At 36.8% G+C, this 25,823-nt stretch overlaps 1 protein-coding gene across 4 annotated transcripts in view; it reads left to right on the forward strand.

The window, feature by feature from the left end:
* Positions 1-25,823, forward strand: part of VPS8 (VPS8 subunit of CORVET complex) — a 293,886-nt gene that overhangs the window by 128,689 nt on the left and 139,374 nt on the right. For all 4 annotated transcript variants that reach the window (XM_060099245.1, XM_060099244.1, XM_060099247.1 and 1 more), the window contains exons 26-33: positions 996-1,068; positions 1,351-1,470; positions 9,900-9,971; positions 16,289-16,408; positions 17,483-17,539; positions 20,485-20,567; positions 21,295-21,379; positions 22,261-22,359. In XM_060099245.1, coding sequence (XP_059955228.1) covers positions 996-1,068; positions 1,351-1,470; positions 9,900-9,971; positions 16,289-16,408; positions 17,483-17,539; positions 20,485-20,567; positions 21,295-21,379; positions 22,261-22,359 — 709 coding nt within the window. The remainder of the gene's footprint in view (positions 1-995; positions 1,069-1,350; positions 1,471-9,899; positions 9,972-16,288; positions 16,409-17,482; positions 17,540-20,484; positions 20,568-21,294; positions 21,380-22,260; positions 22,360-25,823) is intronic.

Here is a 25,823-nt window from a genome sequence, read left to right on the forward strand (position 1 = left end):
TTAGCTTGCATCACGAAGAAGTTAGTGACAGAGTGAGCTGAAATGTTTATGTCCTTACTCCTGAAACGGAGTTCTTCCAATAGACTATACAGGCTCAGAACTGTGTCCCAATAGAGCTTTTACATAGATAACTGGCTGGCAGACAGGCAGGAAGGTGGCAGAACCTGCTGGCACATCATTTTAGCTTCTTTATGCATCAGAGTTAACTTCGAGACTTATTTCATATTTGTTACATTGAGTTTTTAGTGTAGAAGAACATGTATAGCATTTACCTAGTACTTTATCTTCTGTACTTTAAACTTTTAAGAATATGTAGGTATCTAGCTGTCTCTAACATTCAAAATTGATGACTGCTTCAAATTCACTTAAAATTCACTTCTCCCTACCCCCGCTGCCAAAATGAGGGCATATTCAGGAGACATTTTTATAATCCAGCCCACAAAGCAAGTCATTAGCCATTAGGAAGGTCTGATTTGGAGGTGAAACTGTACAGTTAATTTCTCATGAGATTCTAATTCTCCCTGAAGACTTGTCTGACTACAGATATTTTTTAGCCTGGCTCATTCCCCATCTTTATTCACCATTCTTAGAACCACTGGATTTAAAAGTCTCTGAGAACATGAGACTTTTACCTGTTAACAGTATAATGATGCTGTTAGTCTCTTTCCAGATGCTGGATATGAGACTTTTAGGTCATTTGTCCTTATTCCTTCTTGCCCATTTAGTGCAGCTTGAGTTTTTCATAGGAAAAATAAGAAAAAATGAAAGCTGTTACTCAGTTACAGGGTGTGTTATTTCACCACCATCTCTGTTGCCCACATTTTCTGAACTGGCTATCATCTTGATCTGGGCTTGGACCTGACCTAACTGACAAAAGCTGAGCTTGCTTAAACTTCAAACTACTATCTTGGGTTTGAGAAACAATGTGTTCCCAGAACAGAAAGTTATTTAGCCTATTATAAATCACCAAATCTGTTCTCTTTCTTCTCTTCTAGCTGTTGTCTAGCAGGTCGTGCCTATCCCCTTGGTGACATCCCCGAAGATCTTGTTCCCTTGGTTAAAAACCAGGTTGGTGCTATTTTCATAGTGTTTTTACTCTTGTTAAAATTCAATAAAGACAAATTGTAATAGGGTTACACATGGGTCAGGAGTTATCAGCTGTGACAGGAGAGAGGCTACATTCTATCACTGAAGCCAGTAATTATAGCTGAGAGAGGTTAGAGAAGTTATAACACAGTGGCAATTTAAAGTAAATTCAACCTGCTTTTATTTTATCCAAATGGGAATCATTGCTTCAGCAAGATACTTTGTAAGGTGAGAAAATAATCACCTTTTTTTTTCAACTTGTAGGTTTTTGAATTTTTAATTCGCCTGCATTCAACAGAAGCTCCCCCTGAGGAAGAAATCTATCCCTATATACGGACTTTGCTACATTTTGACACAAGAGAATTTCTAAATGTATTGGCACTGGTAAGAAATAATACGATTCTAAGGTATTTTTAAAAGGAGTCAGGGTGATAATTTTTTTCTAATAGAAAGAAAGACAAATAATAGTCCTTATGCACGTACAGTTTTTATGCCCTAGCAGTAAGGCAGGGTTTCAAATGTTTAATTTTGTTTTGCCACCCATATTTTCTAATTGTTTTTCTCCCTTCTACCCTTCCTTTCCTCCTTCCTTCCACTCTCTCCCTTCCTGTTTCTCTGTGTCTGTCTGTCTGTCTCTGTTCTCTGTCTCTTTCTGACACATCCTTATTAAAAAGTTAAAGCAGGGTTAGATGTGGTACATCCTTGATTTCATAAATTGTTAGTTTGTGTACTAAATATGGAAGATTGCTCTGAACGACATGTGGTGGTGATGATAGTAGAAGTAACTGGAGTTGAAGTGGAACGTGGAGGCTTGCTGAAAAAGCATCCTTGTACATGTTTTATTAAAGATGGATTTGGGTGAGCCAGAGTCTCTGTGAAAATGCCCCCAGGGGAATAATTATATAACACATGATATACTTTCCCAATTAAATCATATTGTAGTTGTTTTCTAAAAAGCTTTTGATAATATGGACAGCACTTACATTTAGTGTTTAGTGAAGCAGCAGGCTCACAAATTATTAAAAAACCAAATATTGTATGTGTACAATATTTGGAGAGAAAAAACAGGAAGGAAGTACTTCTAAATATTAATAGAGATTAACTGTGTGAGATGGGGTAAATTTATTTAATGAGCATATAGTACTTTTGTAAGTTGAATAATAAACTTATAATTTTTAAAAATGCCTGTGAGAAGGTTGAGATCCCACTCATATCATATTTTGCATTAGTTTAATTTGAAAATCTGATATCAGAAGTAGTAACTTTAATAGCATAGGAAGAAGGGAAAAGAAACTTAGAAGTCAGATCTAGGGACTTCCCTGGTGGTGAAGTGGTTAAGAATCCGCCTGCCAATGCGGGGGACATGGGTTCAAGCCCTGGTCTGGGAAGATCCCACATGCCGTGGAGCAGTTAAGCCTGTGTGCCACAACTACTGAGCCTGCGCTCTAGAGCCCGTGAGCCACAACTACTGGGCCCGCATGCCACAACTATTGAAGCCTGCAAACCTAGAGTCCGCGCACCGCAACAAAGAGTAGCCCCCACTCGCCGCAACTAGAGAAAGCCCACGTGCAGCAACAAAGACCCAATGCAGCCAAAAATAAAATAAATAAATAAATTAATTAATTAAAAAAGAGAAGTCAGATCTAGTTGGTTTAGGAGACCTTAGACGCCCAGAATAGAGTATAAGGGTACTTAGTGTCTGGCATGTAGGATAAAAGAAACAAGAAGTGGTGGGGCTGGGGTTCAGAAAGCATGATAGAGAGCAACAAAGAATTTTACCTAATTTTCCTGTTTTAAAGGGCTGTGGTAGCACTGAAGATTGGAATTATGCTCATGTCTGAATTATGATATTGGCATTGATTGTAAGGCTGCAATAAAATCTCTGTCATTTACTTGACGAATATTTGAGTGTCAAATATATCACATGTACCATACTAACTGGGTGTGTACCCTGGGCTGACAGGATATAAACCCTGCCTTTGTGGAGGAAGAGGATCCAGACTTGTAGATAACTAATTATAGCACAGTGTAAGATGTGTCACTGGAGAAGTGCAGGATGCTGTAAGAATACTTAGAAGGGGAATCTAATGGAGGGTTCAGGAAGGTGTCTTGGATGAAATGATGTCCATGGTGAGTCTCAAAGGATATGTAGAAGTTAGGTTAAGGATAGGGAAACATATTCTAGGCAGAAAGACAGACTATGTAAAAAGGCCTGGAAATAAGACAGAGCAATGTGTGTTCAGGTAATTGAAAAAATTCAGTATGGCCACATCTTTAAGTGTAAGGAAGCCTGCAGAGAGAGAAATTAGAGAGTTAGGTAGAGTCTGAGTTTTGTTATCCATGGTAGGAAGTTTGGACTTTATACTAGAGCAGCAGGTAGCCATTGAAGCCTTTTAGGTAGAAAAATATCATGATTTGGAGTTTAGAAAAATTCCCTCTGATTGTTGAATGGAAAATGGATTGAAATAAGATAAGATGGGAGACAGGAAGATGTTAGCAAAATTTTGTGGTAATCTAGATAGAAGGTAATGGTGGCTTGATTGGGGTAGTGACAGTGGGGGTAACCAAGACACGAAAGGATTTGAAAGATATTTTAGGAGACAAATCAGCCTAAGATTTAGGGCTTAATATACAGTTGGATGTGAAAGATAAGACAAATAGGGAAGCATCAAAGATTCTTAGATTTCTGACCTGGTAAACTGGATGTATAGTGGTTTACTTGTGGATTCAACAGGAAATCAGAGGAGAAACAGGTTTCTTGGGAGAGGGATGGGTTGGGGTTGGTGGTGGTGCAAAGTAATGGTGAAGTGTGGTAGAGGTAGAAAATTAGCTCTCTTTTGGACTTAATGAATTTGAAATGCCTAAAAGACAAGTGGAGGCTTCCTTGTGTGTGTGCATCAGGGGTTGGCTGCATTCCCAAGTATTACAGCTGGAGAAATGGGTAAGATGTAGGATCCTAAATTCTAGATTCACTGCCTATTATGTCTACCATAATTGATTACTCATATGACTTTCCTACTTAGTATACCTTAATAAAAAGAACATTTTCAGGGAGGCAGAAAAGAATTTAGATGACAGACTTTTAAATCATATTTTCCCACTTTTAAAAATTTTGTAATATTTTTTCAAATGAGGTTTTTAAATTTAGCTTTCTTGAGGTACAGTTTATACAAAATATAATTCATCCATTTCAAGAGAAGAGTTTGACAGACATATGCAGTCTTGTAGCCACTACCACAATCTAGATATAGAACAAAAGGTCACTTGCAGTTTTGTACTGAGTCCCTTGCCCCTTGCAACTGCTGGTCTGCTTTGTGGCAGTATAGTTTCGCCTTTCTAAAATGTTATTTAAATAGAATCATATACTTTGTAGTTTTTTCTGGCTTCTTTCACTTAAAATAATGCTTTTGAGACTTATCCATGCTGTGGCTTATACCAATAAGTTGTTCCTCTTTATGGCTATGTAATTTTCTATTTTATGGATATATAATTTGATCCATTCACCAATAGTTGGTCCTTGGGGTTGTTTCCAGTTTAAGTTATTATGAATAAAGCTATTATGAATATTTACATAAAGGCCTTTGTGTGGACATATATCTTTATTTCTCTTGAGTAAATACCAAATAATGGAATTGCTGGGTCATTTGTTAAGTGTATTATTTTACTTAAGAAGAAACTGACAAGACTTTTCTAAAGTGGTTCTACCAGCTTACATTCCAGTAGTGTATGAGAGTATCAGTTCTTCATCTTCTCTCCAACACTTGGTATGGTTGATCTTTTTTTTAATATATAAATTTATTTATTTATTTATTTATTTATTTTTGGCTGCGTTGGGTCTTCGTTGCTGCCCGTGGGCTTTCTTGCAGCTAGTGGGGTCTACTCTTCATTGTGATGCCCAGGCTTCTCACTGCGGTGGCTTCTCTTGTTGCGGAGCATGGGCTCTAGGCGCATGGGCTTCAGTAGTTGTGGCATGCAGCCTCAGTAGTTGTGGCGCACAGGCTTAGTTGCTCTGCGGCATGTGGGATCTTCCCGGACCAGGGCTCGAACCTGTGTCCCCTGCATTGGCTGGCAGATTCTTAACCCCTGTGCCACCAGGGAAGTCCCTGGTTGATCTTTTTAATTTGACCATTCTAATAGGTGTATAGTGGTATCTCATTGTGGTCTTAATTTATATTTCCCTCCTGACAAATAATATTAAACATCTTTTCATTAAAATATATTAGCAAAGGAGTTATGTTTGCCATCCATATATCCTCTTTGTTGAAAATATCAATTTTTTTTGCCAATTTTCCCCCTATTTTTAAAAATTGTGTTTGTTTTCTTGTTCTGAGAGTTTTTTAATATATGTTTTTTATCAGATTACGTAAGTTTAGCAAATGTTTTCTCCCAGTGTGTAGTTTGTCTTTTCATTCTCCTAACAAGGTGTTCTGAATAGCAGAAGTTTTAAATTTTGATCAAGTCTAATTTATTAGTTTTGTTTTATGGATGTTGCTTCTGGTGCCGTATCTAAGAAATCTTGACCTGACCCAAGGTCACAAAGATATTCTCTTGTATTTCTGTGAGAACTTTTATGGTTTTAGGTTTTACATTTAGATCTGTGATTCATTTTGAAGACATTTTTGCGTGTGGTACAAGGTTTAGATGCAAGTTCTTCTTTCTTTTTTTGCGTATAGATATCTAACTCTTACAGCACCATTTGACAAAAAGACTGTCCTTTCTCTACTGAGTTGTCTTTGTACTTTGTCAAAGATGCATCATCTGCGTATATGTGGGTCTGCTTCTGAACTGTATTCTATGCCACTGGTCTGTTTGTCTTGATGCCAGTACCACACTGCCTTGATTACTGTAGCTTTATAATGAGTATGAAAATCACATTATGTTAGCTCTTCCATGTTCTTGTTCTTTTTCAAAATTACATTGTCTTTTGTAGTTTTGGGGTTTCTTTTTTTTTTTTTGCATTTCAATATGAATTTTGAGTTATCTTGTTAATTTCTACAAAAGCCTGCCTGGATTTTGATTAGGATTGTGTTCAGTGTTTAGTCAATTTAAGAATAGACATCTTAACAATACTGAGTTTTGTGACCCATGAAAAGGTATACTGTTCCATTTATTTAGGTTTTCTTTAATTTTTCTCAGTAATATTTTATAGTTTTCAGTGTAGTTTTCTGAGTGATAAGGATTCAATGTAATGTTTCTCTACTATTGTACAATTTAAAATTCTTGATAAAGTAAAATAACACTTGCCTCCCACTTACCTTGCTTTTGTATACTGCCATAAGGAAAACTGATGTCAACCTGACATTTTTTAACTTTCCCAAGGACTTAATCTTTTTTCCTAGAGGACAGAATACTTTTTTCCTTATATTTAAAGACTAATATTTTAACTCTAAGATATTACTCAGAATTGACTATTTTGGGTCAGTTTTGCCATATATGTACTGTGGGCCTTTTCAAGTATGTGAATTCGAGTCTTTTTATTTAAAGAAGTTTTCTTGAACATAGATTTAAATACTTTTTCTGCTTCATTATTTTGTATTTCATCTTCAAAAACTCCATTTATTTGTATATTGTATCTTCTTTATCCTCTATATTTATCACCTTTTTTTGTTCTCTTTTATTTCCTTCTTTATTTAATTTCATTTTCTTGGTTCTTTTCATTTACACTCTCTTTCTCTTTATAGTGCTTTTGGTCATATCTGTTCTCCCTTTGGTGGCTTGTAATTCTGTCTTCATTTCTGAGATGACTTTTTTTTTCAGTTTTTGCCTGAGTTCAGTTAGCTGCTATTTCCTATCTTCCTGCTCTTTGTTCATTCCTTTTATGAGTTCTTAAATTTATGGTTTGTGATGTTCTTTCAAATCTGCAATTGTATGTTTAAATATATTTCATATATGTTGGGATATTGTTATAGTTTACTTCTATCTTGTGACTAGTTTTTATTTTGTTTTATTCTTGAGTGCCTTCATTTGCTGTTTTTATTGTCATTTTTTTATGTTGGATTTTTCTGGACTAGCAATAATAGGTGACCTTGTTGGATGGTGGGGGAAAATTACATACTATTTTCCGCATTCAAGTACCTTCTTTATTTGCTACAACCAAGTGCAATTTTTTAAATAAATAGTGTGTTTTGGGGATAGCCTATCTTCTCAATCTTTGACAGTCTCTTGTTTTATTAGGACCTTTATCTTGAGCCACTTTCTTCTTTACCATAAGCCTCCAAGGAATATCTCTCCATTCCCTTTTCTATGTTAAAAGCTGTATCTTACCAAGGCCTCGGATCCATAGTTTCCAGACCTCTTCCTTTGTTCTTCCTATTAGCCAGTGTGCTGATCCACCAGGTTGCAGATGTGGCCTCATTATTTCCTCACCCAGGGTGGATTTCCCCTTTCTTTTGGAGGTGAATTCCATTTGATATTATAGGTATTCTGTTCCTACTGAAACCTCGTCACACCCTCCTTTCCTCTACCCAGTTCTATCCTGACCTCATTTTGGTTTTATGGGCTTTGGAGCCAACTTTGCTAATTTGGGATGTTTACTTTCCCACTTTTATATAAGTTGAAGTATGTAACATTTGTTGTCCTTCCGGTTTTCCCCTTAGCCTGGGTTGGGTGATTCTTTTTGTTCTTTTCTACATACACGGATCTTATTGGGAGATGTGTGAAGCTATTAGGTCAGGGGTTGACAAACCGTAGTCTGTAGACCAAATCCAGCTCCATTTGGCCTCTAGCTTGTGTGAGCTAAGAGTTTTTTTTTTTTTTAAAGGTTATAAAAAGAGAAGAAGACTATGTCGTACAAACCACATGTAGCCCACAAAGCCTAAAATATTTTCTCTCTAGCCCTTTACAGAGAATGTTTCTTGACCCCTGGATCAGGCTTTAGCCAACTATCATTATCTTACAGAAACCCTATAATAGTTTTTAAGGGGCTACAGAAAGAAGTTTTTATGACCAAATTCACAGGTGACTTTGGACTTGAATTTTAGGTCTACCTTTGCACTTCACAAACCATGTCATTCTCCATTAGGACATCTTTGCATGTTATTCCTCTAACAAGCATTGTATAATTAGAAGCATCTTTGTGGAATGATAATGTTTTAACATAAATGTGCCATTTTGGTGGCAGCTGTTAACTACAATTAAAATATGTCATTATGTGTATCACAACATTCATAAGAAAGTATATCACCACTTAATTATGTTTACAGAAGTAAACTTGCAATATGTGTTTCAAAGCAGTGAATACATGCTGCCAAAAGGAAAGTGGATACGGAAATTCTTTTTTACTTGCTGTCAATGCTGTAGTTGTTTAATACATATGTTAATTCTCTGTGGTTTTGTGTTTAGTTGAACAGCAGTTGTATTAGCAGATAGTACCTTGTCTCTGTGACGGCAGAGTGACATCTCATTTTGGCCACACGCCCTGGGAAGGGTGTGTGTGCATTTGTGTGAGTGTGTGCGTGTTTGTTGTTCTCATAAACCTTAGAACTGAGAGACTTTCTAGACCATCTTTCTGTCTTCAGGCCAGGTCATATTTAACCCATGTAAGCATCAAAATACCCTCTGTTTGAGCTTTCCATATTAAGAGTTCCTACAAGTCCCCTAGGTAACTCATTTAAGCTTTTCTTAACTAACTGGCAGGAAAGCATTCTAGTTGAAGAAGAAATATTTTTTAAAGATTTTATTTTCCTCTGTAATTAACTGGACAAATCACTAGTCGTTGATTAAAGTGCTTACTGTGTGTCAGACAAGAAAAGGGAAGGAAGGACATGCTAGTAAGAGAACAGCACGAGCCGAGGTACTTTGGAGAAGCTGGGGAAGCTCAGGGCCCATTTAAAGAACAGCAAGTGTTCTGGTTTGAATGTAACTATGATGTAGTCTTGAAAGTTTGTGGCTTTGAAATTCTTTGTTAATCTATTGGGACAATATGTAGTCTGTTTTTTTGCTTCAGGATCGTAAGCAATAAATTATTGCTGTGTGGATTTAAACATTACTAAGGGCCAAATGTGCTAAGTGAAAACCATAGGCAGATCTTCAAGTCTTTCATCATGCTTATTATTCAGTAAATATTTTCATTTAAATTTTTTTATAGTGAATATAATTTCAATTTCTTCATATATGCATCCTATAGCTTCTAGGTATTTTCAGAATCTGGTGCTGTCATATACGTGGGTGCTTGTTCTATTCAAAATATATTTGGCTGTACTTGAGCAAGGGCATAAAATCAAAAATGCTGTACTTGGCAGTGTTTTGAAAATAGAATGCCTGTTCTTTGTATGTATCCTTGAGGTTTTTAACATTGTGACAGTTCTACCATAATAATTTTTAAAAATACCTATTGTTGAGCATCATTTTTTCCAAGTTGTCATGGAAATCATGAAAATTATTTTTCATGACAGTTAACAAACTGTATTTCAGTTATTATTTCCAAATAGCATGGACGGAATGATGGCTGAGCATGTAACATGTATTTCATCCTTTTCAAACCCTTGCTCACAAAGTGCCTCTTGCCATTAGTGTTCTTTCTTTTTTGTTGCCTGTAAACTTTGCCTTCCTTTCCTGAGTCACTTTTTGGTTATATAATAATCACTATATGTTTATACTTTTTATTTATTCAGAATACTATGCAATATTGAATACTGTAGCTTTCTATTTAACTCACTAAAAATAACTTATTAAAGATATATCAGGAAAAACCTGATGAGGAGTGGTTACCTTATTTGGAATTTACCTGACTATTAACAAGAATTTAATATCTTGTTTCCTTCTAAAATTTCCAAATAATACTTACTTTTTAAAAATTTCTTTTTCCCTTTCAGACTTTTGAAGATTTTAAAAATGACAAGCAAGCTGTAGAATATCAACAACGTATTGTGGATATTTTGTTGAAAGTAAGTATTCAAAGAATATATGTCTTTGTATTGATGTTTATATAAAGAAAACTGAATTATTTGATAGCAAGTTCTAAAATAATCTTGTTTAATAAAGTAACATGTTGCAATCATTTAAAAATTTTATTATGATGTCTTAGTACTTTATTCAGCTTTTGAAGACAAAGCATTCGTTCAAAAAATATAATGTGTCTCAGCTACAGAGTGCTACTCTTGAGAAATGCATATTGTGATAATTCCTATATTAGTATGATTACATTCAGTAATGGAGACTAACTTCAGAATGCTTTGAGAACTAATTAATGTGAAGAGTCTCCTTCTGGGGCTTCCCTGGTGGCGCTGTGGTTGAGAGCCCACCTGCTGATGCAGGGGACACAGGTTCGTGCCCTGGTCCGGGAAGATCCCACATGCTGTGGAGCAGCTGGGCCCGTGAGCCATGGCCGCTGAGCCTGTGCATCCGGAGCCTGTGTTCCGCAACAGGAGAGGCCACAACAGTGAGAGGCCCATGTACCGCCAAAAAAAAAAAAAAAAAAAAAAGAGTCTCCTTCTGTCTCATACCAACACCACTGTGTTGCTAGGGTAGTGCCATACATAGTTTTGCCATGGAACTGAGATGATGGTGACACTTAAGAATGATTTGAGGCACACAGAGATGATCATCCCAATCTAAATCTAACTAGATTCAGTTGAAAGCTATTTTGAGATTCATACTGTTGCTAGTGAATGATTCCTTTTCTGTCCATCTGCACAGCTTCAGCCACGCCAGTTTCTTCTTGTAGTTGAAAGCTTAGAATTTTCGTCCTGTTAACTTGGCCATAAAATGGAGATTTCATCCTCTTAGTAACTTTTAGATTATTTTGGACAAGAGACTAGAATTAAAATATTCTCTAGTTGTGCATAACATTAATGCATTAATTACATTTATAATAGTTCTTCATAATTTTCAAAGCTCATTTATATACATGATCTCATTTGAGCTATTTATTGACCTTGTAAGATAGGCAGTGATGAATAAGAAAATAGAATTGCTAAGCTCCCAAATAATACCAGTTTGATCCAGGTGGCTAGTATGGAGAATTTTCACCTAGATTTCCAAAATACCTTCCCAAATGGTCTTATTCTTGTCCTTTTTTTTTTTTTTTTGGTGGTGCGCGGACCTCTCACTGTTGTGGCCTCTCCCGTTGTGGGGCACAGGCTCTGGACGTGCAGGCTCATTGGCCATGGCTCATGGGCCTAGCCGCTCCACGGCATGTGGGATCTTCCCGGACCAGAGCACGAACCCGTGTCCCCTGCATCAGCAGGCGGACTCTCAACCACTGTGCCACCAGGGAAGCCCCTCTTGTCCTTCTTTAATTCATGATCTTACTTCTCTTCTACCTAATATTCTTCTATGGCTCCCCCTTGGCTCAGTTGAAATTAAGTTCTGCTGTGAGAGGAAGTTCAAAATAATAATAGCTTGTTATGGAAATTTAGTTTTCTCCTGTAAGTCTGGAGGGTAGGCAACCTGATCTAGTAGAGTAGCTTCACAAACTTATCAGTGATGTACAATCCCTCTGTCTTACTGCTGTTATTCTTAGTATGTGGTTTGTGTCTTTTGGCCCAAAATGGCTGCTGAGGCTCCAGCCATCACCTCTGCATTCTAGCCAGCCTGAATGCAGAAAGAGATGAAGAAGAAAGTGTTCTTTCTTTCAGGAAATTTTTTAGAAGTTGTGTACTGCAATTCTGCTTATATCATGTTGATCAGAACTTAGATATATGGCCCCTTAGATGCTAAGAGAGACTGAGAAATTTACTCTATTTTGTGGGTGGCCATGTGTTTAGCTAAAAATGAGGAGTTCTGTTTCTAAATTAGAAGGAAGGAACAGATGTTGGAGCACAACTATTAGTTTCTGCCATACCCATCTAAACTGTTTAACACGACATCCAAGATGCTTCTATATTTTCTGGTCCCTGACTACTTCTCTATAACTGCTCCCCTCTCTGACCCTCCTTACCACTCCCCCCCGCACCATTGTGTATTATGAACTCCTCAACAGTTTTGTTTTTGTTATTTTGTTTTTTGTTTGTTTTGGCCACACTGCACAGCTTGCAAGATCTCAGTTCCCCAACCAGGGATTGAACCTGGGCCACGGCAGTGAAAGCCCAGAATCCTAACCACTAGGCCACCAGGGGACTCCCTTCTCAACAGTTTTAAATTGTTGGAATTCAGTGAACTTTCTCTGTCACCTTTACAGCTTATGTTCTTTGTGTGAGTTTTCTTTTATCCCACCATGCCTTTTCTTTCCCTTTCCCTACCTGGCAAATTCCTAGCCATTTTCTAAGACATAACTCAAATACTATCCATGAGAAACTTTTAGAACCCTCTCTCACACTTCCAGTTTGATTATTTGCCTCTTCTCTGTGTTCATGTAACACTTCACGCTACACTTGGCACACTATAGTAATCGTTTACATGTATATTTTCCTACCTGGAATGAATTTCCTGTAGGTAGCAACTGTAAGGATTTTTTTTTTTTTTTTTTTGGTCATTGTTTTAACATGCCCAGAAACAGAAACATGTCCAGCATGATGCCTGCAACCTGGTAGATGTTCAAGAAATGTTTGCAAGTTGATTGAATTAGAATTCGAATTTAAAACTGTACTAAGGGACTTCCCTGGTGGTGCAGTGGTTAAGAATCTACCTGCCAATGCAGGTGACACAGGTTCGAGTCCTGGTCTGGGAAGATCCCACATGCCACGGAGCAGCTAAGCCCGTGTGCCACAACTACTGAGCCTGTGCTCTAGAGCCCACGAGCCACAACTACGGAACTCATGAGCCACAACTACTGAAGCCTGCACACCTAGAGCCCGTGTTTCGCAACAAGAGAAGGCACCGCGATGAGAAGCTGGCGCACAGCAACAAAGAGTAGCCCCCACTCGCCGCAACTAGAGAAAGCCCACACGCAGCAGCAAAGACGCAATGCAGCCAAAAATAAAAATAAATAAAAATAAATAAATTTTAAAAAATAAAAATAAAACTGTACTAAGTTGGAAGAATGATCCAAATGAAGGAAATAAAGCTCCATGAAGTACTTAAACTCTTACTGTTGGTGAATTGTGCTCTTGTATATATATATTTTTTAATTGAAGTAGAGTTGATTTACAATATTGTGTTAGTTTCAGGTGTACAGCAAAGTGATTCAGTTTTTTATATATATATTTTTTTTCAGGTTATTTTCCATTATAGGTTATTATAAGATACTGAATATAGTTCTCTGTGCTATACAGTAAATTCTTATTGCTTATCTGTTTTATGTATAGTAGTTTGTATCCATTGATCTCATATTCCTGATTGACCCCCCCACCCCCTTTTCCCATAGGTAACCGTAAGTTTGTTTTCTATATCTGTGAATCTCTTTCTGTTTTATATATAGATTCATTTGTATTATTTTTTAGATTCCACATGTAAGTAATATCATATAATATTTGTCTTTCTGAACTACTTCACTAAGTATAATATTCTCTAGTTCCATCAATGTTTGCTGCAAATGGCATTATTTCATTCTTTTTTATGGCCAAGTAATATTCCGTTACATATATAAACCACATCTTCTAAAGCCATTTGTCTGTTGGTGGACACTTAGGTTGCTTCCATATCTTGGCTATTGTACACAGTGCTGCATCTTTAGTGGGGTGCATGTATCTTTTCGAATTAGAGTTTTCATCTTTTCCAGATACATGTCCAGGAGTGGGATTGCTGGCTCATATGGTAGCTCTATTTTTAGTTTTTTTAAGGAAACTCCATACTGTTTTCCATAGTGGCTGCATCTTGTATATTGTTTTGATAGTATTTACCTAGGGTCAATGAAGAATGAACTTTTGAGATTATTTTCTCATTTCTGGTGATAGAGTTGTACTCATTTGTTAAAGTGTTTTTCTGAGGGAGCATAGGCAAGGACCAGAGAACAGGTGAGTGAGCATCAAACCTCAGGCATTATCATGGGTGCTGAATGGCTGCAGATACAGTGGGGGAAAGCTGTTAATTTGTGACTTTTTGTAAGATTGCTCAGAAAATTTTGTAAGTATGGTCTCTGAAATCGGTCAGAGAGGAAATGAAAAGAAACTAAAATTTCTAGCATGATAACTTGCTGAGGTGGCAAGGGAATGGGCTGTGAGTTAGAACTGTTTCCTTTGAAGGTGTTTCTAGGATCAGATAGTTAAAATTACACTTCAGAGCAAAAGGAAGAGCTAAAAGCAGAGAAGGGCACTAGTTGGGCCCTGAGAGCTGAGTCCTAGGAAAGGACCTGCACACTGAAAGGGAGTGATGACTGGGTATTTTAAAGCTATAGAAAGCTCTTTGAATATTATAAATTGGAATTTAGATACACACACAGATTACAACTTGAAATATCCTCATACTCTAGTAATGATTAATTTTGCACTTGAGCAAGCTGTGACTGCTGGATTAAAAGCAGGCATGGTGAAAAAAGAAAGGGACATAGTGCTTAGCAAAGTAAGAAAAGGTAGGCTAAAAGCTCGGCCCCAAGGGAATGTTTTATAGGAGAAATCTTATACTTTATCTTTGAACGGAAAATGAAAGAAGGGAACTTAGGACTTTTCTCTAGATGAGATGGGGTACTATTCCCTAATTTGTTTTAGAGTTGCCTCCATAAATTCATCTAGTCCAAAACAATACTTGGTCTTCCTTCCCATACTTCTGCATTCTCCCTCTTTGTTTTTTTTTTTTTTTTTTTTTTTGCTGTACGCGGGCCTCTCACTGCTGCGGCCTCCCCCATTGCGGAGCACAGGCTCCGGACGCACAGGCCCAGCGGCCATGGCTCACGGGCCCAGCCTCTCCGCGGCATGTGGGATCCTCCCAGACCGGGGCACGAACCCGTATCCCCTGCATCGGCAGGCGGACTCTCAACCACTGCGCCACCAGGGAAGCCCTCCCTCTTTGTTAATGGCATCATTCTCCTCCTTGCCTGTCAGGCTCAAGACCTGCCATTTTTCATTCCTCCTTTAGCCACATGTTTCCACACATGTGAATACTTGCCCTGTCTCCTCTCTCTCTGCAGTGACTTTTGCATCTGTTTCTCCTTCCCTGTTCATTATCACTGCATTGTTCTGAACCCCTCTGTCTCTCCCTTGGACCCCTGAAATCACATGCATCTTGGTCTCTCTACCTTTTATCTCTTGCTTCTGTTATTTAATCCTAAACACTGCTGATGGGGTAATTTTCTCAAGCACTGTGCTGATCATGATCAGCTCTCCTCACTGCCCCTTTAGAAACTCCTCTGTTTTTGGTGGAGTAAATTCTACATTCCTTAGAATGACATTGGAGGCCTAATCTTTCCTTTCGATCTAATTTCTCCTTCCTCATGCATGCTGCTGCATTCTAATGAAGCACACAGTTTCTCCAGACAAACTTGTATTTTCCTGTGTTCATGCTTTTGCCCCTACTCTTCTCTCTGCCTGGACTGCTCTTTCTCCTGACATTTCCCCCTGTCATGGGTTCCACATGGGCTTTAAAGCTTAGTTTAAAAGCTAGTTTTCTCTTTTTTTTTTTTTTCAAATTTCTTCTCTAACCAGTTGAACTAAATTTCTCTCACTGTGCTTCCATAGTCATTTGTTCCTTTATAATAGTGCTGATTGATCACATTATGCTTTTTAGTTAAGATTTGTTTACCTGTCTCACCTTGCTTTCTGGTTCATAATTCTCTTGAAGGCTTCTACCATAGCATCTTACTCATAGTAGTAGGTACTCAGGAGATGAGAGGTCACTTAAATCAGAGGACTGATTATGACTTGATAACTGTGTGTGGTTGCAAAGAGCCTGTTATATGAAACCATCTGTTCAAGAAACTGCTTATAGACAAGGCAGAAGCCATTCACTTCATGTTTTCGTGGGCTGGCTGAGTTCTTTTCTGGGATACCTTCCCTCTCAAGTTATCTTACTTTTCAACCCCAGAGCAACTCCCTTCTTCCTGTGTTGGTGGACAAATTTTTAATAAGGTTACTTTAATTTAAATTAACTTTAGATTCTCTTTTAAGAATTCAAGAGGGAAACATGATTAATATTTCTTTGAAATCCACCTCTCTAACAATTCAGTTCTTATCCAACTTGTGCCTAAAATTATGCCAAAAATTACTAAAATGCTTTCAGGGTGTGCAAGTAGTTGTGCTCCTTCTCTAAATGGTATTGAACTCAATTGTTACATAGCCAATAAAAGAATCTTCGAGTCTTTAGTACTGAGGCTTCCCCCAGCTTCTAATTATTTATTTTTCTGTGTCAAACCAGATGGCATATTGAATAAATGGTCTCTTTTGCTTATCAGGTTATGGTGGAGAATTCAGATTTTACTCCCTCACAAGTAGGGTGTCTCTTTACCTTCCTTGCCCGGCAGCTTGCAAAGCCTGACAATACCTTGTTTGTAAACAGAACCCTTTTTGATCAGGTGAGCGCCTTTAACCATTAGAACTAGAATTGTTTTTATTTACTGTTCATAGAAAAATTCACTGGATTACATGGTTTCTTAATATAATAGCCTATTGGGTAAGTGCCTTACCAGGTAGAAGCTCTTTCACCTTTCAGTTTGGATCTAAATTAGTTTTTTTTTTTTTTAATGTTGTGTTTGGGTAGTATGACTGCCTAGTAACTTGGTATCATGGGAGTATGGTTTGTGGAGATTGGTTTATATAGATTCTGTTCTCCCAATTATTCTGTTGTTCTAAACTGCCCAGAATTCTTGGCTTAAGAATTTTCCAATTTAATAATCACCCATCTCACTGGTAGTAAGACTATGCTGTTGAGCATCTGGAGGAGAGATTACTTTTAGAAAATCTGAATTTACTTACAAATGACTTTAACTGTGAAGGTACTTCCTAATCCCGGTTAAATATCTCCACAAAGCCACAGGTGGCGAAGAAAATACTTTTTATCTGGAGAAAGTTGCTAATAATGACCAGCGTTTATTGAGCACTTCATAGTGCCATGCTCTGTTCCAAAGTTTTATATGTATGTATTATTAACTCCATACTCCCAGTAGCTCTGAAATTGGTATAGTTATTACTCCCATTTTTCAGATGGGGAAACTAAAACCTGGCGAGGTTAAGTCACTCTTCCAAGGTCATACTTAATAAATGTTATTATTAGCAATAAATATTGTTGTTAAGTGTTAATAAGGTTAGGATTCAAATTCAAGTGGCCTGACTCCAAAGTCCATGCTTTGTGTGGTCCACGGTGTTGAGGATCTTAAAGTTAGGGTATATAGATGATGCTGGCTTCCAGTCATGTTTCTAAACAGCAAAGAAATGTGTATAAGGTATATATTAAATTGTTAGCATACCTGAAGCCTGCTGTGTCATCTACTATGCCAATCAGTTGGGAAGATACCATATACCTGTGGTGTTTGTTGAGCCGAGTGTGAATGAATTGGTGATATAGAAAGGGTAGTAATGGTTTTCATTATGACAGTGGTGTGGCATGCATGCTGGTATCCAATAAAAAAAAAAACCTTTTCTTTGACCAGGTCCTTGAATTCCTCTGTAGTCCTGACGATGACTCCCGACACTCAGAAAGACAGCAGGTATGAACTACTGGAACTTGCTAAAGAATGGGAAAGAAGGCAGAGCAAGCCAGAAAGAACCTTTCTGTACTAGACCTCACTAGACATAAGGGGAAAATGACTTGTGCCAAACCGTAATACTAAGCTAGACAGTGGCAACCAGAAAATAGTGTGGATGGTTGTTAGTTTGAGCCTCAATCAAACTAAATTCCTAGGCAGACTGGACCTGTCTTGCATTCAACATGACATCAAAGAGAATATAAACTTTATCCTTCTCCTTCATGAGCAACAGTTGGCACCTGTTGTATGCTGCTTTCCACCAGTGTCATTAAGCTGGTAACCACTTCCAGTTGCTATGGCCGTGAACCAGAAAGCCTTCAGGATCCTGGGTATTGGAACACTGAGGTTTTGGGAGTGCCACTACACTAGTGCTCAACATTTCTGGAGACTAGAATCCATCTGTCTCTCCACTAATCACTGTGAGAAAGAAATTGATTACCACTTCTTTCTACGTAGCCACTTTCTTGAGGGTCCTTTCTAGGAGTAGGATTTCTTAAAAGCTTACCCATTGTAATTGTGAGCACTAAGAGAGGCAGTCTATTTAAAATTGATAGCAAGACTTTGTCAGCTAAGTAAGCTACAAAAATTAAGTGCTTTGAGAGCTATGCTGATTTTTTATGGTCATATATGCCAGGCCAGAGGTTGAGACTCAGATAAAGAATATAGGATCACAACAGCGAATGCTTTCTCTGCACAGCTGTGGCCCTGTGACTGCTGCAGACTGTCTTAGGGAAGAGAACAGCTGCTAAAATTTTGATTGTCTCTTAAATTATACTGAATACAAATAGTAGTGTGGATCCCTCATTTTGCCCCTATTTCTCTATTGGCAGGAAAAGTGAAACATGTTATGCATGGTGCTGCTATATAAAATGATAAAAACTTCTTATGTAAATTACTAAATAAAACAAAAATAAAAACCAAACCTAAATGTAAAAGCCAAACCTTTAAAAGTAATCATAATGTAGTAATCTATTTTTGGGAATCCCCTTTGGGATTATCTGGGGTTTTTTCCCCAACTCATTTTAGAAAATAGAAAGAAAACTGATGAAGTAAATTGCTCAAGGTCATAAATGAGATTAGAACTCAATTCCTTCCCTTCTAATCCAGCACTCTTTCTCTTGTACTGTTTGTCATATATCAAAATTTGTTTATGCAATATATTTGAATATTTTCCAGTGGTATGCTGATAAAAGTTTAACAACTGGTTCACACTGATATGAACGTTGGTTGATGTTTTCATTTATTAAAGTGAATAAGATGAAAGTGCAACAGTGAAAGCATGTCAACTTCATTCATCAGCGTTGTGACTTCTTTGCTGAATCGGATAACAGTTTTTGAATACTGGAAAATAATTCCTTAATTTTTTTGTGCTATTTATGGTGTAATGTCTCTGACATGCACACTTTTAAGTTTGACTATCTTTTTAACATTATCTCCATCACTTTCTTAACCAGAAATTGGCACGCTTTTTCTGTAAAGGACCAGAGAGTAAATATTTTAGGCTTTATGGGTCACATATAGTCTCTGTCACATATTCTTCTTTGTTTGTTTGTTTTATAACCCTTTGAACATGTAACAAGCCCTGATTTACAGCATTTGCCAGTTTCCATGGTGTAAGTATTCCCACCATGGCTGACTTCAGTCTACCAGCATGATGTCACCCGGCACATGGAATTGGGGAGAGATGCACCATACCACACACATATGTAATATTTCCACCATACAGATACGGCTACAGTAACTAACCTTGAGAGCATACACAGTAAAATGTAGTAAAATAATTAGGAAGTGGTGAGTGTGGGTATTGATTACCTTCACTTTTAATTTAATTTATTTAATTGTAGGTTTATATAATTAGATTTTTAACAATGCCTGTATTTAACCACCGGCTTACAAAATTCCTGAAAAGTTAAGTCAGTTTCAGCTCAGTAAGTTGGTTCAGAATGGCTCCAGCAATGGCAGTTGATTATGTTATTCCACACTGAGGGCTTCTAGCAGGTGGGTTCACGCTATCATTGCTCTATGTAGCAGTACATTATAATACTCAAAATGGATTAAGTTAGAGTTCTGAAGTGTAAAGGTAGCATAGGTTTTATTTCTTTTCTGCCTTTTAAAAAAATTTGACTTGAAAGTAATCAATTTCCTGTGTTAGAAAAATACTTTGTTAAATGGTTTCCTGGAGTTCTGAGAAAGGGCATGTTACTCTGGATCTTGAACTTAAATATAGGAGAGAGCTTTCTCATATTGCTCGTATAAGTGGAATTATACATTATGTGTCCTTTTGTGACTTATCTCACTTAGCATAATGTTTTTAAGGTTTATCGATATGTGGCATGTGTCAGAATTTCATTCCTTTTTAAGGATGAATAATATTCCATTATATGTATATACCATATTTTGTTCATCCATTTATCCATTGATTGACATTAGGGTTGTTTCCACCTTTCAGCTCTTGTGAATAATGCTATACTGTGAGAAACCCCAAGTTTAGTTAGAAAAATTAACACGTGAACATGGATACTACCTGTGGGCAACAGATTTTAAAGAGCCATAAGTCATAAAGGCACCAGACAAAAATTCACTTATTGAAAGAATACCTATGGACGTTATTAGCTTAGTGGAGGGTCAATTAGATATTCTAATAAGGCTTTGTTTGCAAACACTTTGGCATTCCTTCCATGTTTGAAAATAGAGCTGTTTATCTTTTTGTAAGACTTAAATACAATATGATCAACATTATAATGGCAGTCTAATCCCTTGTATACATGAAAGCCAAACTGAAACATCAGCACATAATAAGACAAAAGCAAAAAAGGTATGGTTTCTGTGGCTGAATGGACCCTTAGAGAGCTAATAAATAAAAGTAGATTCCAAAGTGTTTTTACTCATTTATTTTAAATGTTCAGGTCCTTTTAGAATTGCTGCAGGCTGGAGGCATAGTTCAATTTGAAGAGAGTCGGCTCATCCGTATGGCAGAAAAGGCAGAATTGTAAGTTGCTTTGAAGCCATGTATTAGTTCCCATAGAACTATTAAATCACATTTCTCTAACTTGAAGCCCAGTTTATTTATGCATTGCCATTTTTTTAAGAAAAGTTATGCATGTAACAACAAAAAAGACCTGGGTGCAAAAGTTTTTCCCTTGCAAGTCTAGAAATTAGTTAGATTTGCAGAAATTAATAGCAAGTAAATTTGAAGTGCTTGTACATTTTAGTGTGAAAATGAAATAGCAGCCTTATGATTTATTATTGTAGTTTTTTTTACTTAAAGTTTTCATGGTATTTCATAGATTTTTGACAGTTATATATATTATAAACAATGCAGAATTTAGCATAGCAAATAAGATGCAATATGTTAGCACTACTATTTAGTTTGTTGAATATTTCATTTGACATATTTAATTCTGAATAGGGAAATTTCATATAATTGATTATATTGATATGTAATATATTAACTATTTTTTATGTGACACATTGTTGCTTTAACATTTATTTTGTACCCAGGTTTGAAATTTCTTATAAACGTAGTATTCAGCAGCATCTTAAACATATATTTAGAGGAATGGCAGGTACTATAACTTCATTTAACAATAGAAATCACATCTACTACATTCATTTTCCTTAATACTAACCTCTATGCCTGAGCAAATGTCTTGAAACAATAAGCTAATAACTACCTGCCTGTTTGGTACACTGAAGTTTTTCCTTTTATGTTCTAGCTATCAAATTTGTGAATTTATGTATGAACGAGAACACCAATATGACAAAATTATTGATTGCTACTTACGTGACCCACTAAGAGAGGTGAGTTAAGAGACAGCTTTACCCTTTTTTCTTACTCAGTCCCCCTCCTCCCCTTATCAAGGAGAAATAACTATTCAGTAGGCGTAACTATTCAGTAGAAATATTTGGACATATGTTTGCTGACTTAAAGTTTTGTTCATTGTTCAACAGGGTTTAATTGAGTGCCTGCTATTAGCCAAGTATATATTCATAATTAAAACAGATATATAGTTCCTGTAATTTTATAACTTATAGTTTAGTGATGGAGATGGACAGTAAGGAAACCAAATATTTAGTTACAAATTGTGATGAGCGCTAGAGAAACCGGGTGCAACATGAGAGGATAATGGGGAAACTGACTTATTCAGAGCAGCCAGGGAAGGAATCTTAGGTAAAATGACCTGTACACTGAGTTTTGGAATTTGAGAAGAAGCCAGTCAAGCCAAGAGCCAATAGAAAAATGTTGCAGGATCAGGAACAGTATATGCAAAGATCTTGAGGTGAGAAAATGTTTTGACATGTTCAAGGAACTGAATAGAGATCGTATAAATGAAGCTTAGATCATTGTAAGTTGAGCATAATGGGCAAGGGCAAAAGTGATTTGAGATGAAATTGGGAATGTGGACAGAGACCACCAAAGCAAAAGAATGATATTCACTGTTAGGTTTATGAAATTGAGACTAACATTAATTGGAACAGATTTGCAACTTCTAAGAATCTACCCTAAACTTTAAACAATTACTCTTTCTCTTTTAAGTCAGTTGTCCATCAGTTAACTATCTCCAAATGGTTTTCCATCTCCAAATAACAGATATTTACCAAGACTGGTACAGTTAGTAGATAGTGACTAAATATTGCTTGAGTGAATGAATGAATGAATTATATTGTCTTGTGCTTTTCAGGAAGAAGTCTTTAACTACATTCACAATATCTTGTCCATTCCTGGACACAGTGCAGAGGAGAAGCAGTCTGTATGGCAGAAGGCAATGGATCATATTGAGGTACTGATTCAACAGAATTTTTAAAACTTTCCCATTTGTATGGATATCTCCCAAATGAAGTTTTTCTAACTAAGCAGTTGGAGGTATTATATTATTAAATTGATTTGCTTGAGGGTTAACATCTTTTTCAGATAATTTATTCTACCTCACATTTGTATTTGTAAAACCCATGTCATACACAATTTAGTATATCATGACTTCTGAAAATAACTCATGTTCAACCAGCTAGTTGACAAACTGGAATTTTAGTGGGTTTTTACAGTGTTCTTAGAAATTCTGAAAGTACTGCTGATCTTTATCTCTACTACATGACGGAGCCATTCCCCCTAGTCACCTGATGGAATTTTAGAAACATTACTGCAATGAGTTGTTCTCTCTGATGTATTTCCCTTCTTTATGTAAGAGGATGATTATTCTGATTTTGTTTATGCATGCTGTTTTACAAGAATGCAAGAATTGACTTTGAAACTAAAAGTTCTTTTGCGGTACGCGGGCCTCTCACTGTTGTGGCCTCTCCCGTTGCGGAGCACAGGCTCCGGACGCGCAGGCTTAGCGGCCACGGCTCACGGGCCTAGCCGCTCTGCGGCATGTGGGATCTTCCCAGACCGGGGCACGAACCCGTGTCCCCTGCATCGGCAGGCGGACTCTCAACCACTGCGCCACCAGGGAAGCCCTATCCGCCTGCCGATGCAGGGGACACGGTTTCGTGCCCCGGTCCGGGAGGATCCCACATGCCACGGAGCGGCTGGGTCCGTGAACTGTGGCCGCTGAGCCTGCGCGTCCGGAGCCTGTGCTCCACAACGGGAGAGGCCACAACAGTGAGAGGCCCGCGTACAGCAAAAAAAACAAAACAAAACAAAACAAAACTTGCTTATAGATGCCTAAGTGGAGAGACGAATACGTGTGTGATGAACATGTGATCAGAATGCATTCTAAAAAGAGGCCCAAAAATCACTCCTCACTTTTAGTTTCTTTAGGTTCATAAATACAGTATTCCTCAGAAACCAACAGAGCTAGAGATTTGTTTTAATCTGTTCTGTATTATGGGTCACTAATTATTGAAAAAAAAGTTATAATGAAGGATGTTGAGGTAATTCGAGTTTTGGAAATAACATTTATATCTACAGAGTTTCTCTTCTCCTCCTTGTAGCAAGGATCAGGTAACTTCTGATGATGGGTTTAGAGATGTAGTTAAAGATATGATTATGCAACATGTTTTAAAATTTTTGTACATATGAAAAATAATAAGAGCTCTGAAACTTTGAGAAAGCATTGCATGTAGTGTGAATACTTTTAGTTCCTGATAATTGTAACATTTAGAAAGGTCAGAAATGTGAACAGCATATTATGTAAAACATCTGGTGTGAAAGGTGGTACAGTCAGTGGGCTGAAGTAATTTCCACACTTTCATCTATAGGATTGAGAACATATATATGTTATTTATTTAGTCTTATCGTATTCCTGCTAACAATAAGATCAATATATCTTGGTGAAATAACCCAAGAAAACCTTCTACTTTGAATTATATCCTTTTTTCCTCTAATCATTTTGTATTCTTTTTCCTTTCATCATCCCCTTTAAGTCTCCATAGTTACATTATGCCTCATTGTTCATTTCACTTCATCTGCATTATGCAGTGGTTTGAGCACATGGACTCCAGACATCCAGAAATGAAGCTGTGTCTCTCCACATAATGTGAAACATGATGAATTAATCAATGAACAAACAAATTATTCAGCAGAAAACTCATACTGGAGAAGCAAGAAGTATTGTTTCTGCACAGCAATTATTTCTGCTATTTTCCCCACATCTGCGCATTTTTTCACCTTGAACTTTTTAATACTTCTTAAGGCCACGTTAGAAATCTATAGACTCTTTTGAAGGACTTGTGTGGCTTTGGTAATGTAAATAAAATCAACGTTAAATACGTAGGGGGAAAGCCCTCATAATAAAGTTTTCAGACAGTCTACATAGTGTATAGATTAGTGGTTCCTAACACTTTGGGGGTTATAGACCTCTTTTGAGAATCTAGTGAAAGATTTGGACCTGTGCCTCATAGTACTGTGCATGTGCTCAGACGCATAATTTCGTTTGCTATTTCAGGGATCCACAGACTCCCTAAAAGCCATTCTTAGATTGGGTCTGTAGATTTCAGGTAAAGAATCTCTGGTAAAGATGGTTTTTCCAATATGGACAACACACGTTTCATGAGATTTTTAAAAATATTTTTGATTTTGAAATATAAAAAAGAAACAAAAAAGTGCATAAAAGTACAGTTAATAAAAAAATTAAAAGGCCAACATCCCAGAAATAGAGTTATTTCCAGTATCCCAGACTATTCCCATCTATCCTTTTCTTATCACAATTCACTGCCTTACTAATATATTCATTATCCTTGTTCTTCTCATAATTTATTGCACTTTTATATATTGTTATTGCACCTGCCTGCACCCCTAAAAATATGTATTTTTGTTTTTCCTGTTTCTGAACTTTATATAAATGGAGTTATACTCTGTATTTTCTTTTTCTCAATATTTTGAGAAATTTGTACATTTTATTGTTTGTAGCTAGTTCATTTTTATTACTGTATAGTGTTAAACTTTACAAGTATATCACAGTCTATCCATTCTACAGTTAATAGACATTTCAGTTGTTTCTAGTTTTTGACTATTAAAAGTAGTCCATCCAGGATCATTCTTACATATGCATCTTGAACACAGCTACCACATGCATTTCTCTAGAACACTGGTTCTCAGTTTGATTCCTGGTACAGCATTACAGCATCAGCTGAGAACTTGATAGAAATGCAGTTTAAGTCTTCACCTCATACCTACTGAATCAGAAACTCTGGGGGCAGGGCCCAGCAGTATATTTTAACAAGCCGTCCTGGTGATCTTGATGCATGTTAACATTTGATAATCTCTGTTCTAGGGTCTGTAGTTGCCAGTTAACTGGGATAAATATATTAAACTTAAGCAGATGCCAACATTGTGTGAGATATTTCCATTGACTATATTCTTGCTAGAGTTTAAAATTTTGTCTGTCTAGTGGATAAATAATGATATTTTATTATGTTTTAAATTTACATATCCTTAATTACTAATGGGATTGATAAATTCATATTTATTGGCCGCTTAAATTTCCTTTCTGTGATGTCCCTGTTCAAGTCTTTTGCCCATTTTTCTGTTAGAATGTATCTTGTATTCATTGATGTAGGAGTTCTTTATGTATCCTGGATGTTAGTCTTTTTTTCAGTGATACATGTTGCAAATATCTTCTACTCTGTGGCTTTTTTTCTGTGGTTCTTTTTAAGAAAAGTTTTTTTTTTTAAGTAGTCAGAATAATCAATTTTTTCCTTCGGTACTGAAGAAGTCCTATATTATTGTCTAAAAGCTTTCTTGTTTTTTGTTTCATCTATAAATCTTAGATCCACCTGAAAGCACTTTTGTATATGATTTGAGGTG

Source organism: Mesoplodon densirostris, chromosome 5 (genome assembly GCF_025265405.1).
Source record: "Mesoplodon densirostris isolate mMesDen1 chromosome 5, mMesDen1 primary haplotype, whole genome shotgun sequence".
In the NCBI taxonomy this organism is placed as follows: Eukaryota; Metazoa; Chordata; class Mammalia; order Artiodactyla; family Ziphiidae; genus Mesoplodon; species Mesoplodon densirostris.